This window comes from Pinus tabuliformis, chromosome 9 (genome assembly GCF_031772625.1).
Source record: "Pinus tabuliformis cultivar Carrire ecotype Pingquan chromosome 9, CPIR1, whole genome shotgun sequence".
In the NCBI taxonomy this organism is placed as follows: Eukaryota; Viridiplantae; Streptophyta; class Pinopsida; order Pinales; family Pinaceae; genus Pinus; species Pinus tabuliformis.
In genome coordinates this window covers 532,539,304-532,558,728 of record NC_142307.1, presented here as the reverse complement: position 1 = coordinate 532,558,728, position 19,425 = coordinate 532,539,304, and the positions used below count along the sequence as shown (strand labels likewise).

General features: G+C 39.5%; 1 protein-coding gene across 1 annotated transcript in view; it reads right to left on the bottom strand.

Annotated features, from left to right (window-relative positions):
• The window catches only part of LOC149149590 (uncharacterized), a 528,411-nt gene that overhangs the window by 484,594 nt on the left and 24,392 nt on the right, over positions 1–19,425 (bottom strand). Inside the window, exon 4 of the mRNA XM_089442525.1 lies at positions 13,229–13,429. Coding sequence (XP_089298651.1) covers positions 13,229–13,429 — 201 coding nt within the window. The remainder of the gene's footprint in view (positions 1–13,228; positions 13,430–19,425) is intronic.

Here is a 19,425-nt window from a genome sequence, read left to right as displayed (position 1 = left end):
GAAAGACTAAAGTTGTTTCATTTCATCTCATTATTCATGTTTCATTTTATAAATTTTTAACATTTCATATCATGTTAACAGTTAGAAGTTAGGACTTCGAAATATCTTCGATATTACTTCTTGTAATGTTAAATGGTTAAACTTGGCTTACAAGTACAACTTTGGTGATCAATGATGATAAATGTTATTGAATTTTCAATTCTGAAAGCTTGAAGTTGAAACTTTAATATTGAATTTGATGAATCATGATTTATAAGACTCAATATGTTGCAGTTGTAATATGTATTTTACTAACTTGTGGACATGGTTGATGACGATTATAATTTCTAGATGATTGATGTGATATGGTTCAATGATCAATTTATGTTTTTTTATGTTTTTTATGTCTATTTCATCATTCTACATGTTTTTGTTGACATATATGTATCAAAAATTAAAAAATATAAAAAATATATATATTTTTAAAAAATCGCTCCCGGATTCGCTCCCAAACCGGGAGCTTCTGAAAATGGTCGCTCCCTCTCCCGCTTCCGCTCCCGCTCCCGCTCCCAAGTAACATTGGTCCACGCAGCTCCCTCCATACCTCCGCTGTCCAATCCACTGCATTTTTCCTGCCTCTCCACGCAAGCCTACAAACACTGTAGCATCTCTCTCATCACCGTCAGCTTGCTCTCCCCACTGCTCCATCAAACTACCAACCCGCAGCCTCCATCCATCGTTAACCTGCTTCTACCTCTCCTTCCTACCTATCTGCATCATTTTCTCCCGTCCCTCTGCCATCATATTCCAAACGCTGCCTCTTTTCCGCGGATATTCCTCCAGCCCATTTTCCTCCCTCACGGAGCTATCTGTGTGTCCTCCAATCCGCAAACGCAGCCTTCCTTGCCCTCATCCTACCCGCGTCCAAGCTCCTAGCTTCCTAGCCAAGTCGTCAGACTCACCTGCACACATACACAATAAAACAATGAAGATTTCGAATTTTTATTATGCGTGGGTGAAATTTAGGGTTAGGCATTTTACTTTTCGTTTTTTTTTTTGTTACGTATAGTTTAGGATAGGGTTTGTATATATTTTTTTTGATCTTTGGTTTTGATTTTATCATTTTCACTTTTTGATTTAAAAAAGAAATCTTAAAAAAAAGGGCATAAAATTTTTTCAAAAAATCCGATTTTGATTTTATGTTATTTCTTTTTTTTTAACTTTGTTTCGACTTTGATTTTTTTTTTTTCATTTTGATTTAAAATTCAAAAATCTAATTAAAAAATCCTAAAATTTAAAAAAGTCCCAAAAAATCTAAAAATTAATAAAAAAAAGTTCTAAACATAAAAAATTAAAAAAAGGGGGCTTCTTTTTCATTTTTAATGTGACTAAAATTTGTTTTAAATCAAATTAAATTTTCCCATCTAAAGGTTTTAAATTTTTTATGTGGCCTCTAGCCCATAAAAAATTTAAAAAATTATTAAATCCTTTTTCTTTTTTTTTGGTCACTCTTGGTCTTGCTTAGCATATCGAAAAATTCACCCAAGGAATAATTAAGTTGTCAATTTAAAATTCTTCTTGGTGTCTTTTTGTGCTGAGGCTTAAGATCTAAAAGAAAAACTTGTGTGGTATCAAAAAAATTTCCTTAGTTAAATGTGCTTAAATTTTTTATTTCCTAAGTTTAACTATAGGAAGGTGGTAAATTTCCTAGATTTGGGTCACTAGGCATAAATCTGTCAATTCTAGGATCTAAATTGGTTAGCATTTAAATTTTGTGGTTGATTAAAGTATTTGTATCTCTTGAAATTTAATTGCTAGAACATTTTGCATCTGTTGAATATCTTGCATCATTGCTTGAATTATTTAATGCTCGTTACATGTTAGACATTTTGCAAATATCAAGCGATTGTTAAAAAGCTCTGTCGTGGAACTATAATAGATCGCATACCTCTGTTCCTAAGCTGAATATTTGTGAAAATCTGTTGACATTGATATCGAATTGCAAATTTGTTTTTGTTCTCTTTGAGCTAAATTGTATCAAGAAAATTTAAAATAAGTTGTTGTTTTAATTGTAATATCTTCAAGAGTTTATCTTTTAAGTCTTCATCTAATAAAGCGAACATCTCATTTGGGTAATTGAAAGCTTTAGCAACGCAAGTGTTTCCCCATCCTCGAGTCTAGCTTCATCTCATCTTCCGATGCATTTACATATAAGTGAACTTTGCATAGATAAAATTTACTTCCAAGCATAAGCTTGGTAGATAGACAAATAGATCTCCATCTGTCTTTTCTTGAGAAACCTGTTTTAATAGTACTTAAAACAGTGACCTTGAGTTCGTGAAAGCCACAGCTCTCTGCAGCATCGGAGGCACCGGGTATGTTAGAAGTTCAGGAGAGGTATCGTTAATCACACCTTAGTGTGCTTCTCCTGACCTTCTCTCTGCCAAATACTACGAAATCAGGCTCAACACAGAAAGGATTGAAGGATTCACAATCTAAGTAGGCATTTAACTAAAATCAACCAATATTCCTACATCTCACATTAGGTTTTAGGATCTGCATATCATATAAAATAGTGATTCACCTAAGCAACAATTGCTAATCAATTACTCGGTCTTCATTTCCCTAGCAAGATCGTTGACTCCATAAGGCACTGGTATTAATCGTTTAAAATCTAATCAAATCCTAAGTCTTGTTAAATCTTAATCAAGTACTTGATTGCCTCGCTGTGTCTCCCGGATTGGTTGGTTCCCAACTAGTTCTTCTTTATTCCATTTTTCCATAGGGTCTACCCCCCTTAACCTATTGTAGGGAAACAGCGTAAACGGAGAGATTGGGGATCAGGGTGACAGCTCCCGATCTGAGCGTTGTCGTGGTGCCTAGACATTCCGTGCGACAACACCTCCCACATCTCATTTCCTTCTCGGCAATGTGTGGTACTACATGGTCCTTGACCCCATCAAGGATGATGCTCTTGGCCCTCGCCATTGCCTCCTCGTACTTGTCGTTCTCAGCTGGGTCGATTGGGATAGCTATCGTCCTCAAGGCGAAGTGCTTGACACGATTTCTGTCAAGTATGAATAAGATTTTGGCCTTCCAAACTACGAAGTTTGACGCTCCGTCCAGTTTGTCCTAGTCTCTTACTCCATGTAGTGCCATGCTGCTCTTCTACTCCCCCCCTAGAAGTTCTCGATGTGACTCCCTCTGAGTCTCGATTTCCCTCTTGGAAATCCTTCTGCCGATGTTGAGATGCCCCCTACTCTGATCATCTGTGCAACTGCACCACTGAGCCCGGCTAGAAACCCTCAGTAACAACTCCCTCCTCCTTGGCCTTGCCCTGTTAGGTATTGTTCTGACTACAATACCCCACCGACTCCACTCTGCAACTTTCCCACAACCTCTTAAACCCTAGTGACCTGAAGGTGAGAGTTCCTAGGCTCTGCGCAATGCCGACACCAGCAACTCAGCCTCCTCAGCCAACTGCGTCCGCCCTCCTAGCTTCAGTGTGGCTCTGCATGAGCCTCCCTTTGCCTCCCTTAGCCGCTGCGTTGTCTCTTCCTAGCTCACCCTTGATGACGCAGGAACTGCGTCACCCTTCCCTTGTTGCTACTCTGCTACGAACAGCTTCTGTCACTCGGGACAGCTGTTTTCTATTGCTATTGCTCCACTTGGCTGATGTCCTCAGTTCTCCTGTGATCTGCAACCACGCTCTGATACCATGTTGAAGTTTCTAAGTCTACTAGTTAGAAACCCTCCATGCATTTTACTGATTTATTCCTACCTACTTGTTCTGTTTTAACAAGTTATTTACAATGTAAACACTGAAAATAAACACTAGTGTGTTGGAATTTCTAAGTCTAACACTTTAGAAACCCTCCATGCACTTTACTGATTTATTCCTACCTACTTGTTATGTTAATTAACAAGTTATTTACCATGTAAATACTGAAAATAAATACAAGTGCATGCTCAACACATTACAGATCAGCAACTGAAGGAGACAGAAACAAGCACACAATTGACACCGTTATTTTTTACTAATGTCCCCGGAAAAACCCAATGCGGGAAAACCGGTGTAGCTATCTGAGGGTTTTATTATTAAGCAGCTCTTTTCTAAGTACACTGGGTGCCAAACTAGCTAACCCGATAAAGATAAAAGTTCGCAGCAATACCTCTCTTCGAAAACAAGTATTCGGAAAGCCTGCTCCACGAAATCCCTCTCCGGCACAATTTGAAGCCCAGCGCCAGCCCTGCTGGTCTCTACGTTAGCCTATTGAGGCTTTGCGTAGCCTCTCTAGCTCTCTGCGTCACTCCTGCAGCCTTTGCGTGGATGATGCAGGCCTTTCTAGCTCTGCGCAGTCTCTGTTGCCTCTGTGTGACTCCCTTTGGCTCTGCGTCTACCTCTCTCTGCTTCTACACTAGTCTCTCGGCGTTGTCCCTACCTCTCTGCCTCGTACTCACTACCCCTCCCTGCAACTAATCACTGATTCTATCTCTCTTAGCAAACCTTGCTCTAGATAACAGAATGATTGATCACTCTGGTGTGCTCTCCAAGTGACCCTCAAGCCTCCTCGTATACTTTTCTCGTTAACATATCAACGGTCGTGATTAAGTCCCTATTCAACGGCTAATATTAGATCTGGCTTGATCCATGACTTTTGGACCATTCTAACACAATTTTATATTAATTCACAAAAATATTTTAACTTCTCTAAGTTTAGACTTAGAGAAATTAAAAATATTAATTATTTTAATATTTCCCAAACTGTTTAGAATGTGCCCAAACCTTCTCTGGGTATTGGAGATCTCATGTGCCTTAGCCTCTCCACCAATTTTCATGGCTAGAGCACATCCGATGCTACCCCAAATCAACATAGTGCATGCTCAACATATTACAGATCATCAACTGAAGGAAACAAAAACAAGCACACAAAATGACACCGTTATTTTTGGACCAATGTCCCCGGAAAAACCCAATGTGGAAAAACTGGTACAGTTATCTGAGGGTTTTCTTATTAAGCAATTTCAGAGTACAATCTGGATGCCAAACCGGCTGACCCAACAGAGAATGCCCTTGGCAGTAGTACCTCTCAGTCTGAGACAAATGTCCCAGCTGAAAACTCGGATAAACCCTCCGGTAGCTCCTCAGCTCCAATCTGCCCCAAAAACCCCAGCATCAGCCTTTCTGGACAGCTCCAGCCTCTCTTTGCCCAACGTTGGCCCTGCGTCACCTTGAATGGGTCTGCGTCAGCCTCAGGAGGCCTTGCATCAGCCTTCTGGCCCTCTACGTCAACAATGATGGCCTCTCTGAAGCACTGTGCAGCTCCAGGCTGCCTCTGCGTGGCCCTACGTGAGCCCTAGCTGCTACTACGCCACTCTCTCTGGCTCCTGCGCTGATCTCTCGGCACTATCTCTGCCTCTCTGTCTCTCTGTACTCACTGCCCCTAAGCTGCAACTCCAATCACTAATTCTATCTCTCTTAACAAACCCCGCTCTAGAGAATAGAATGACTGATCATCTGGTGTGTTCTCCAAGTGATCCTCAAACCTCCTCTTATAATTTTATCGTTGACATATCAACGGCCGAGATTAAGTCCCTAATCAACGGCTAAGATTATATCTGGCTTGATCCATGTCTTTTGAACCATTCTAACACAGTTTTATATTAATCCACATTAATATTTTAATTTCCCTAAGTTTAGACTTAGGGACTCTATTAAAAATATTAATTATTTTAATATTTCTCAAACTGTTTAGAATCTGCCCAAACCCTTACTGGGTATTGGAGATCTCATTTGCCCCAACCTCTCGACCAAATTTCGTGGCTAGAGCACATCCGATGCTACCCAAATCAACACATGCCACCACCATTTAAAGGATGTACTTTGGACACATCATCCCCTTTAAAAGTAGAAACCACCTAAAAGGGCACTCGGTTACCCCCCCTAGAGTTTGGAGACATTAGCACACGCCAAAGCCCACTACGGAAGGGCATGCCATTATGAAGTGCCCATTTATTGTCCATGGTTTGCAAGCTCTTTAACTCGATTTCTTTAAATGACTTGTTGTATTGGAAGGCAAGGGGATGCATTGGATCTTATACAGGATTACAAATGGTCTCCATTTTGGGTTTGGTCTCTCTATACAGGGTCCTAACCCTTAAGAGGGCTACATTTGCACATGTAGGGTGTGGGTAGAGAGCCATGGGCCTCCACAGGAGTAGACAACATTCCACAGATCCTCATAAATGCTCAGATTTTGCTCGAGTTTCACCTATTGGACCAGGAAGATGCACCTGGTTCACCACGCCCAGCGAGCCCCACAGTTGTATCATGCAATTGGCAGATGACCCAGGACTTGTATGTTGATGTGGCATCACTTACATTATCATCTGAGACCTTACAGATGGTCTACAAACATCTTTGATCTACTTGGAGACCCATGAGGTTACTTGTGTACCGCCACACCCATTGCGAGCGCCACAGGTTTATTATTTGGAAAACAAGGGGCCAACCCCTTATCCACTACTTTTGCGAGTCCTATTTCTCATTATGGCACCTATGGACTTCATCAGGTCTCTTAGAAGGCCCAACGACATGTATTATTGATCACTCGACCTCTTGAGAGGCTTATTCTTTTGTTTATGAGCTAGTTTGGTGGGCTTGTCACCAAAAGTTTGCACATTATTTTATTTTAGGGGCTAAGGTAGTCTTAATTAGCTAAATCAAACTCATTAGAAGTGTATAAATACAAGTGATGTCAATTCATTTTAGCATCATCACTTGGATTGGACTTGTATCCCTCTTACGAATTTTGCTATCCTTCTTGGAGGACGAATTTTGGAGCATGGAATGAATTTTGATGTTTGGATTATTTTCTCTTGTCTTGGAGCTTCTTGATTGGCAAATTCTTGATGGTTGGATATACTCTTAATAAATGTAGATACAATTTAATGTTATTTTCTTTTCTATTTTTGTCACATACATTGTTGTTGGGATTTCACTATACTAAGGCTAATTTACTGCATCTTGTAGCAATTCGTTTCTAGATAGTGATGCTTCATGTATGAGCCATGCATTATGAATGAATGTTCATAGAGATGCTTCTTGAAATTCGTCTTAATAAGCCATCAATCTTGCCAAACGAAGTATAAAGTTCTTGAAGCTATTTTTGTTGTTGCCCTACTATTACGCGAAGTTGTCTTTGAGGCCTCCTTGACATAGAAAATTCAATGTCCATAGTCATAATTACTATTGACTCCAAATCTCCCCAAAGGATTAGGCATGTGAAAATTTCTGAATCTAACACATAAGAAACCCCTACTGCAATATTTGGTTTACTATCTCCTACTTGTTCTTTACATTAACAAGTTATTTAATTACATAAATATCGAAGTAACACAAATGCAACTGTCACAGATATACAAATCATGCACTGAAGTAAACAAAAACAATAACATAAGGACACTGTTATTTTTGGACAATCGTCCCCAGAAAAACCCAATTCGGGAAAACCGGTGCAGCATATATGAGAGTTTTATTATTAATCAAATTTCTAAATACAACTAGGGTGCCAGAAATGGCTCACCCTTCAGAGAATATCCTTGGTAGCAGTACCTTTATCCAGAGACAGATATTCCGGCTAATCAGCAACTGGATGAACAATCCCCTAGTGACTCTGATTGTTCCTTGTGCTGGACAGTGAAAGTTATTCCACGAACTCCTCTGGAACTATGTCACCCTTCAGGAACTGTGTTACCGTCTCTGGCAATGCGTCAACTAATCAGCTCCTAGTCTGCCCCACAGAATCACCCAACACTGTGTCAGCCTCTACGACCCTCTACGTCCTCTGCCCTGGCCTCCTTAGCCTCTCCATCAGCCCTCCTAGGCTCTGCGCTGCCTCTTCTGACACTCTGTTACCTCTCTGATATGTATCCTTCAACCTTGGATCGAAATCCTCTTGTTGAACTGCCCCTAGCTGCAACTGATCACTCACTCAATTTCCTCAGCAAACCCTGCCCCAGAAAATAGAATTCTTGATCTCTCTTGGTGTGTCTCCAAATGACCCTTAAGCCTCCTATTATACTTTTCATGTTGAAGATTCAACGGCCGAGATTAAGTCCCTAATCAACGGCTAAGATTAGATCTCGCTTGATCCTCGTTATTTAGAACTTTCTCACCCATATTATATTGATACACATTAATATTTTAATTTTCCTAAGTTTAGACTTAGGAAACCCGTTAAAAATATTAATTATTTTAATATCTCTTCATCCACGTGGAATTTCTCCAAACGATTTATGGGTCTTGGAGATCTCATGTGCCTTTGCCTCTCCACCAATTTTCATGGCTAGAGCACATTCGATGCTACCAAAAATCAACAAGGCACTGGTCCACCATAAGGCGATCACCTTAAACCTATTTTCCTTCACCCCTCTCCTCTTCTCTAGGTCTAGTCCTCTAGGTCACCTAGGACATCAATTATCTCACAAGCTAGCCATCCAAATACTTCAATTTTTGGTCCACAACTGCATTGGTGTGTCATCAAGAAGCCCTTCAAATTTCGTGAGATTCCAACAATGGGATCTTGAGATATCATAAGCCCTAGCTCGAAGACCAATTCTTGCCCTTGGTTTCCATTAGGCTAGGAACCTCACTTGGATCCTTGCATTGCCTTTTATTGAAAATTCATTCCTTGATCCCTTTCCCCTCCCTAATTAGGTCAAGCATATCATTGGTTGCTAAATCTTATCCCCCCGATCTAACCTCGGGTCCAATTGGTGCCGTGTGATCCCATGCACTATCAAGGTTAATTCTTCAAAGATCACCTGGATCCCAAGTTTCCACAAGAATTCTAGGGCTTAGGGATCTCCTTTATAAGGCACATACTCAAAACCTAACCCTTGAGATTCTCCCCAAGCCATTCCTTGAGAGCCTTCCAAATTGTCTTCAAAGACAAGCAAGCCACATATTTGGGCCTCTCTTGTGAATAGGCTTCCAGGATCACCCCTCACCCTATCATTGGTCCATCCATTTTGTGATCCTTATCATAACGGGTCTCCTCCCATCGGTGAAATCCCGTAAAGAGTAGGGAGCCTTAATCGAGGTGATAGTGGGCTATCGCTCCATTGTTGCCCTTAGCCTAGTAGTAACCCTTCAAGGATCCCATTTTAGGACTCCTACTAGTTTGAGCAGTAACAAGGGGCAAATGTCTCGTCATAGTAAATTCCCTCTACCTACGAGAACCCCTTGGCCACAAATCTTGCCTTGTATTTCTCAATGCTCCCATCAGCCCCATGCTTGATCTTATAGATCCAACAAGAGCCCACCACGGATTATCCCTCATGCCTCAATACCACCTTCCAAACATTAATTTTCATGATGGAGGCATACTCCTCCACCATGGCATATCTCCACACCCGCTAGTGGTTGCCCCATGGTAGTTAGAAGGCTTGGCATACAATAGCTCAATCATGAGAACCATATACCATGTGTACCTCTGCAATGGTCTGCTCTGTCAAACTGATGTACTAGGAGAACCTACTCACTCTTGCGCCTCCAGGGTCAATTTCTTTGCCCGTCTCGCTCTCCTTCTCCCCTTGCTGAGAGTCACGAACTAAGTGGGCTCCACTCTCTCCTCCACCTGTGTCCTCCTAATTATTATGTTGAATGGTCTACCTATCAATGTGTAAAGTTATAGTCTAAGGTGTTGGTTGAGCCTCCTACTTGGGAGCCTATTGCTCCTCCTCCTACATTGTAGCTTGCTCACGCTCTAAGGACTTCCTCAAAGCCCTTTCTTCCTCAAACTTCACACCTCTCCTGATCAATGTCTTCCTGGGTGTCAATACATATACCCTATATGCCTTGGTTGTCTTGTTGTAGCCCATGGAGATGCGCTTCTCCGCTATGGGCTCCAAGTTCGACCTTTTCTATGTTGGTACATCGTAGTACACTAGGCTCCAAATATTTGAAATGTAACATGCCTAGTTTCTTGCCTATAAAGGCCTCCTCTGGTGTAACTTACCCCAACTTTCTATGTGGGCTCTGATTCTACAAGAAAATTGTTGTATTGCATGCCTCAGCCCAAAGAAACTTTGGCATCCCGTGGTCAAGCAACATGGCTTTGGCCACTCCACTTATGGCCCTATTTTTGCGCTTGGCCACCCCGTTCTACTAAGGGTTATATGGTGCGGTCAGCTACCTCTTGATGCCCTCTTCGGCACAAAACTCCTTGAATGCATTTGAGGTGTACTCCCCACCATGATCTATCCTCAGCGCCTTGATTTTCTTGGATGGGTAGGATGCAAACATCTGTCGAACTCAACACTACAAAAGTCGAGTATAATGCAGTTATTTTAGTGAGTTGTGAAGTAGCGTGGCTTCAAAAGCTACTCGAAATATTGTTTGATTAGGTGCAGGAGAGGACCATGATGACAAATCAAAGCACATTGAGTACCACTATATCCAAGACATGGTACAGAATGGAGCAGTGAGGCTCCTATGCATTTCTTTGAACGAGCAAGATGTTGACATTCACACAAAGTCTCTATCCCAGGGTGAAGTTTGTATACTTCAAGGACAAGCTTAGAGTAGTTGAGAATGCTTCCCTCAGTTAGAGGGAGTGTTGATTTTGTAGTCAAGGAGTGGACATTCTCCCTAGGTCAAGATATTGACAAGTCAATGGTATTGACCAGTGGTAGTGGCCATGCAATGTGGCTAGGGAGAATGGCCCAGAGTGCTCCCCCATATTATCAAGAAGTACTTGGCTAGTGAGTGGAGTGAGTGCCTTTAGCATCGAGCAAGTGTATTGTCATTCAATTGGCATGCAAGGATCGTAATTTCCTAGGGTTTCACCATAGGTCACAAGTGTTGACCAAGTTCCAGGAGATGACTTGGATAATTGATGACCCAGGACTAGTCTTGACCCCAAAAGGCCAAAAGGTATTTGGCCAGTGGGACACTAGAAGACCTTTGGCAAGTGGGTGACTCGACCCATTTGCAAAGGAGATTTGATACCTTTGCATGATGCTGATGCAGGATGCTTTCCACATGAAGTGAATGGATACGTTAACATAGCTAGCTCATTCAATCTTTTATTTTGGATGGAGAAATTGTTCAACAAAGAAGACATCTAAGAAAGTCAAAGAGAATACCTCCCTAGCTATGAGAGAGAGTTGAATTTTGGTAGCTGCAGTCAGTATTCTTCACTACACAAGTTGGCCTTGATCATAAAATTAATTGGAGCGAAAATTTAATTTAATTTAAAATTTAAAATTTCATATAGGCTCGAAAAGTACAAGTCGTCCCAGCCAAAAGACACACCTCTTGGGCAACCTTAATCCACTATATATTGCCATTCGACCTCACCACTAGGAGCATCAATTCGGATCTCATCATCTTCTGATTTTCTGTTCACACGTGCAAGTTAAGGAGGAGCTTCTGAGGCAGTTTGACTGATTCTATTTTGACCTGAGTTGACCAAAGTTTCTGGGCATGTTTGATCAAATTTTTGATAAAGGTTGACAGCAGGTCTGAGGCAGTTTGACTGCAGGTCTGAAGCAAGTTGACCAAATTTCAGATAGGCTGCAGGAGGCCGAAATTCATCCCTGTTGACCAAGTTTGACCAAATTTCTAAGGAGCTATAGGACGCCGAAATTCGGCCCTGTTGACCAGGGTTGACCAAATTTCTGAGGCAGCAGCAGGAAGGCTGAAAATTTGGTTTATCTGACAAGGTTTAACTTATTGACCCCAGTGGTCTGTTTGACCTAATTTGACTTATGAATATCAGATTGTAACTTTGTTGAACTGAAGAATTTCTCCTAGAAAAGATTGTTGGGTTTTCTCCCGAGTTTGGGTTTCCTAGGTGAAAAAATTGTCTCTTTGTGTGCTTGGCTGTCTCTTTATGATCCTACTGTCATTATTGCATTATGGTTGATATTTTCTATGTATAATTGCTTAATGATGAATGTGACATAAGTGAACTTGTTTAAGAAATCATTGGAAGTAATTATCAGATTAGGGGATCATGGAAAATCAAAACTAAGAACCAAAGTAAAATTTAGAGGGTAACAGAGCTAACACAGTCCAATGGTCATCCCATGATAGTATTAGGTCCTAGTGTCAGATAACAGAGTGTCTTAGGATATAATGTAATAAATTTTCATGTCACAGATAAATCGGGTGAACACACGTAATGTATTAATTAAGAATCAGTTCTACATCACATTTTCATATAAAATAATATGCCAAATCTCGCTCTCTCCCCCCAATTCCATTTGACATTGTATGAATGTGCATATTTTATAGTTTTATTTCTCTTGCAACATCTAGATCAGATATAAGTAACAAAGTTGGTTTTGTTTCAATATTTATACATTCTCCTAAAACACTTCATCAAGGTGCTGGAGAAAGAATTTTGAGATACATGGAAGGAACTTAACGTTTTGGTGTGGAAGTCAGCTTCCAATTATGATTTCTGGTTAGGATCAGATACAATTTTGTCAGGAAACAATAATGAGAGACCACTTTCTCTTTAACAAACACTGAATACAATGCAGCAGTGAGTGTGGTTTGTGAGGTGTGGCTAACAAGGATTCTTAACAACTTAGGCCTGAATAAAACACAGGTGACTCCATTGAACTCTGACAACCAAAGGGTGACTGTGTTCATAAATAACCCATTGTAACATGCCAGGAACAAACCTATAAAAGCCAATCACCACTACATCCAAATAAGGTGATCAAGCATATTTCCTGTTCAACACAGGACTAGGCAACTGATATCTTCACCAAAGCATCAAGCAAAGACATGCTTGAAAAGTTTAGAAGTGTACCTCGTGTAATGGATAAAAAATATGACCATCAAGTGGGGAGGTGTGGTAGAGGAGTACAGGTCAATGTCCATTTTGTTTAAACCTCTTCAGCTGCCAGAGATGTTCAATCCTTCTAGTGTTGAAATGTACTATTTTTGTACAGAAGATTGTTAATTTGGTGTAATGTGTAAGTTACATACTAAACATAGGTTATAGCAATTGTGGCGAAATTATAGCAGTTACACTAATGTTTCTCTACATGATTCTTCTGCATGTGGCCTGTCTCGTATATTCCACATGCATCAATCTGTTAGTAAGAATTGTTCATGCACAACATATATTGTATAGCTTGAAGGAGGAACCCAGCATCAAGTAAAGTTGCATTTCACACATCATAATAGAAAAGGAAAGCCCCTGTCCTCGAATCAATATTTTCCAACCTGGGGATCACCAATTAGAGCTAGTGCCAGGCTGAGCTTTCGACGTGCAGGAGGGCTCAAGTACCGTGCCTGCTTATCTGCTTCTTCTATAAGGTTTAGCTCCTTCAGCAATTCATCAATCTGGTGTTTGACTGACTTTCTTTTCCGTCCTGAATTTCTGAGGTCCCATGGTTTCCCCTTAATGGTACCAATATATTCTAGCTGCAATAAGCATGAACATCATTTAACATCATGAAACTCAAGGAGCATAAACTTGACTAGGATGAAAGAATAGATTGCATTTATCATACATTCAATTAAAACAAAAATGAAAAAGAAAGGAAGCAAAAGCTTAGGTACAGATAAGTATCTTAACTTCACATATTTTCAATCATGTCACCCTAAACTATAACAGATTTATTGAAGGAAGAAATATAATGCAAAATATCCACATTAAACTGGACAGAATAGTAATTTCGAAGTAAAGAAAAATGATACTAGTAAACCACAGAAATCATAGAGCAATGGCAAATGACAATCAATAGAAAATATATGTTTACATCAATGTACCGAGTTCCCAATAGGGGGAGATGCAAGAACAAGGAAATACATCTGGAGGACATGTGGAAAGAGCACCCAAATTTTAGGAAATGTCAGAGATAACATCAGGATCTTTGACATAGAGGATGCTGCATGACATCCTAAAAAGATAAAAATATGAAAATATGAAAAACAGTGACACATAACAAACATGAACAATGAAATCATAAAATAAATATTCACATTTGTTTTAGTGTTTTGAATGTGTTAAAAAAATGACCTTCTCTAAGGCCATTGTGAAAAAATCATGGGGAATGCAAATGCGTCTTTTTCAGAGGGGGTATGTCAAGGTGTCCCCCTTTTCAGAGGGAGGAACAGGTTTCAACTGCAAAACGAAAACATTCTCCTTTTCTTGGGGAATGTCACCCCTGCATTTCCCCAAGTTTCCCCAAAAGGAGAACATGGGGAATATCCCACACTGAGTTTCTCCATCCTGGAAAAGTGGGAAGCATAGATGATGTGACCCCTACAAGGGGGGGTGCACATCCCTATTTCAGATGCTGATCCAAGACTGGCATATTATCTATTTAAACTCAATGTGCAAGACTGGCATATTCTCTTTTTTTAACTCATTGAACAGGCTAACACTTTTTCAAATTAATTTTATATTTCTTTTGTTTCATAGAAAAATATTTGCTCTTATTTCTTTGTTCAAAACTGTTCTTTAATAAATTAAGAATGCATGCTGTCATTTTTAACTGCACATTAATTTCTCTGTGCTGGATCTTAGCATTTTATAGCACATGTTCCTTGTCTACAAGCAGAGCTATATGGTCAGTCAAAGCAACAACAGGCCAACATGCAAACGAGAAACTAAGCACTAGCTCCAGAGAGCACATATGCAACAAAAAAAGGGAGACCGTGGCACTCCAATCAATAGTGAGTTGTGATCATTGTCACCACAGTACCAATCAATAAATTAATTAAATGAGGGAAGTTGAATTGACACTTGCAACAATATCCCAGTTTGCTGCCTTCTGAGAACATAGAAGACTATTCAACAAAGACAGGATGTGAGGATCATCATAAATAAATTATATCCCATGGAAAAGCTCTAAGTTAATCACTCAGCAACAAGGAAATAACCAATCAAGTGAAGATGAAGATGTTAGTCAAAGCAACAACAGGCCAGCATAAAAAAGAAACTGAGACTTAGTTACAGACAGCACGTATATGAAACAGAGGAAGGGAGAAGAGAGTCAGTTGTGATCATTGTCACCAAACTGGATGATTTTAAGCAATACATTAATAAAGTGCGAGAACTTGAATTGACAATTACAACAATATTGCATTTTGCTGCCTGCTGAGAATACACAAGGAAGACTACCCAACAAAAATCAGGATGCAAGGATCATAATAAAAAAACTGCATGCCATGTCAAAGGCCTGCACTGATCACTCGGCCCCAAGGAAATAATCAGTTAATGAGGATGAAGAAATCAGTGAATTAATTTCTATGTTATTGGAGCATTGAAACTCAGAAAACACACACACATACACATATATATATATATTGATTGAATGAATGATGATGTTACAAAGAAGGGCTCCTGGATTATATATCGCCTCAGGTGTCTCTTGGTGAAAGGGCATAGTCTCTGATCGTACCCTTTAGCCTAATTACTATAAAATTACAGAATTATTAATTTTTTTACCTAACATTGTCTTCCTCTCGAAAAGATAATTTGTCCTCAAAGCGTATGTAACGACAGGTGTTGTTGACGAAATGCTTTTGTCTCCCAGGAAGCTTCTTCTTTTGGTAGGTCTTTCCACTTAATCAGGTATTCTTTGATTACTCGTGATGCAACTTCTTTTCCCTGGTGGAGATGATACCTTCTGGTTCTAAAATGATCCTCCCTTCGTCATCTAAAGTCAAAAGTGTTGTTTGTGCTGATTGGTGTTTGCCAAGTGCCTTTTTAAGGCAAGATACATGGAAAACGTTGTGAACACGACTTTTATTAGGAAGGCTTAAGCCGTATGCTACTTGGCTGATCTTTTTGTTAATCTGGTATGGTCCATAGAATTTTGGTGCCAATTTGTTTTTTCTTGTCTGTTTTAAGGATAACTACTTGTAAGGCTAAAGTTTAAGAAATAACCATTCTCCAACTTCAAATTCTCTCTCTATTTTGTTTCGGCCAGCCTGTTGCTTCATACAATTTCTTGCATAATTGAGATTTTCTTTTAGTGCTTGGACGACCTTTTGGGTTTCGACAATGGCAACGTCCTTCCATTTAGGAGGTTTGTAATCATACAGAGCTCGAAATGGAGTCATTTTTGCTGAAGTGTGGTAAGTAGAATTGTACCACCATTCGGCGAGATGTAACCATTGAGCCCACTTATTTTGTTTGTCTGTTGCATAACAACATAGGTAGGATTCTAAACATTTATTGACCTTGGGAGACCCATGTAATTTGTAGGCATTCTTGCAAAATATCTCGACAATTTGTTTGCTGAGTCTGATTTCCTCATTCCAATGAAATGTGCATACTTGGTGAGTCTGTCGACTACTACGAGAATTTTATCCTTGCCATCAGACACAAATAACCCTTCAATAAAGTCCATTGATATTTCCTCCCACTTTTGATTTCGAATGATTAAGGGGTGGAGAAGTCCTGGTGTCATAGTGTTCTCATTTTTATTTCTCTGGCATTTATCACATTTTGCTACATATTTTTGAATATCATTATTCATTCCCTTCCAGAAAAATGATTGTCGTGCATTATAGTAGGTTTTAAAGAAACCTACATGACCGGCTGACAGTGAATCATTGGACTCTTTGAGAACTTTGGCTTTAAATTTGAAATTGGGACTTAAGTAAATTCTTCCTTTGTACCACAGAATATCGTTTTTCCATTCAAATTTTGAATTATGAGGGTTATTGATTATAGCACTTGTTTCTGGATCTTTTGCATACTCACTTCAAATCTCATTAAGCCATTCTGGGACAGCAACTGAAATTGCAAGTAATGATGATTCCTCGTCTTTTCTGGACAGAGCATCTGCTACTACGTTGTCTTTCCCTTTCTTATGTAATATATCCATGTCGAAGGCAGCAATTTCTTCAATCCACTTTTGTTGTTCTGTAGAGAGTATTTTCAGGTCGAGGAGGTGTTGAAGACTATTATGGTTTGTTTGTATTAAGAATTTACTTCCCAAAAGATGTTGTCTCCACTTGGCTAATGCGTGCATAATGGTGAGCATTTCTTTGTTATATGTAGACTTGAGACATTCTTCCTTGTTGAGCTTCCTTTCAAACGTGATTGGGTGACCATTCTGAATCAATATTGCTCCTATGCCAAAACTTGAAGCGTCATTCAATTACAAAAGGCTTTGAAAAGTTTGGAGTTGCCAATACAGGTGCATTAGACATAATTTCCTTCAAGTCTTCAAAACACTTTTCTGCTTCATCATCCCATCGAAATGAGTTCTTCTTTAGAAGGTTCGTTAGTGCAGTTACATGGGCATAGTTTTTAATAAACCTTCGATAGTACCTAGTCAACCCTAAGAATCCTCTTAATTTGGAGATGTTATTTGGTCTGGGCCATTCTTTTATCGCTTTGATCTTATTAGGATCTACTTTTACTCCTTCCTTGGATATTATGTGTCTGAGGTACTCTACCTCTTCTTTTCCAAAGGTGCACTTGGACATCTTTGCATAGAACTGATGTTCTTCTAATATAGTGAGAACTTGCTCCAGATGTTGTAAATGTTCTTTCCATGTTTTACTATAGATTAAAATATTGTCAAAGAACACTAACACAAACTTCCTTAGATACGGACAAAATACCTCATTTGTGGTGGCTTGGAAGGTTGTCAGAGAATTAGTTAATCCGAAGGGCATTACCTTGAATTCATAATGACCTTCATTTGTTCGAAAAGAAGTCTTCGTTATGTCCTCTAGCCTTATTTTGATCTAGTAGTATCCCAATCTCAAGTCCAATTTTGAAAAGTATTGGGCTCCATGAAGTTTATCTAGCATTTCATCTATAAAGGGAATCAAAATCTTATTCTTAATGATTACCTTGTTCAGTCCTCGATAATCTACACACAGTCTAAAGGATCCATCCTTCTTTTGGACTAGAACTACTAGCGCAGCATAAGGGTTTCTACTCTTTGAGATGATTCCACACTTCAAAAGATCTTGGACTAATCTTTCAATTTCAGTTTTTTGGTGGTGTGAATACCTATACAGCTTGATGTTGACAAGTCTTAACCCTGATTTGACTTCAATTATATGCTCAATTTCAATTTCAGGCGGCATATTCATAGGAAGATCTTGGAACACCTTTTTGTGTTTTTGGATCAATTTTTGAACTTCAGAAGGTAGTTCTTGAACTTCCACTGTTACTCTGCTAACCAATCTTGAAGCCAACATCTCCATTTGATGACAATGCACTGCATATGCTGGTGCTCCCATCCGGATTAGCTTCATCATTTGGCATGATGATACAATTTGATTCTAAGGGGGTTGGAACCCAAATAACTTATATTTCTGCCCCTCCCATCTAAAGTTTATAAATTGATTTTGATGGTTGGCAGAGTAAGTGCCTAGGGTTTGTACTATGTAGCCATTGGATACCTAGGACCACATCCAATCCTCCTAATGGTACAGTGTAGAACGTAGATTCTAGATTGTAGTCCTCAATCTGCAATTTGAATTTTTCCTACTTTTTCAATTTTCTTTCCACCAGCTACCATCACTTTCATGTTGGGCATGCGATATGCGAAAATGTTGATCTTTTTCGCCATATTTGAGTCCAAAAAGTTGTGGGTGTTGTCAATATCTATTAGAACCATTACATTGCTCTTTTTAATATTTCCTTTTAACTTTAATGTTTGGGGCTGAGATATACCTGTCATGGCCGATAATGACACTTGCGGAATGTTCTCGATATCTGATTCTGGAGAAAATTGCGGAGAATCTTCAAATTCTTCTACATCTAATTCTTCATTAGCTAAATCATTGGTTGCTTCACATGTATACAAGTTCTTGGTCTTTTTTCCCTTAGCACATTTATGTTTCGAATCCCATTTTTCACCACAACGTTTGCACTTACCTTATTTCATTCTTTGCATTTCGAAGTTAGTTGTTTCTACTTCACGTAGATGTGGTGGAACATATTTCGTATTATCTGCGTTAGCATTTTGGGAAAATCTTTGTCTCGAATATACTCTTTCAACTTTTGGCCACTGTATCCTTTCGAGCTTCTTTTCTACAGCTTTTGCTTTCTGTCTTGCTTCTTCTATAGAAGTGATGTCATGAAGCTTAAGCTCAGCCTGGAGATGTGGTTTAAGTCCCGTGATGTATGATTGAATAAGACAAGTCTCTGACAACCCAAGTACTCGTGTAGCTAGAGTTTCCCATTCTCTAGTGTATTCGTCCACATCTCCTTTTTGTTGCAGCCTGGTGAGTGCTGCAAAGAACTCTTCTTCTTTGACACCTTGGAACCTCTTAAAGAATGCATTTTTGAATTTCTTCCAACTGATAGCGTGTGTCGTTTTCTTCCACCACATATACCAATTATATGCTTCGCCTTCCATTTGCATGGATGCATGCCTGATCTTTTCATCATCATTGTCAATACCGTAAATTTTGAAATATTCTTTTGCTTTATTGAA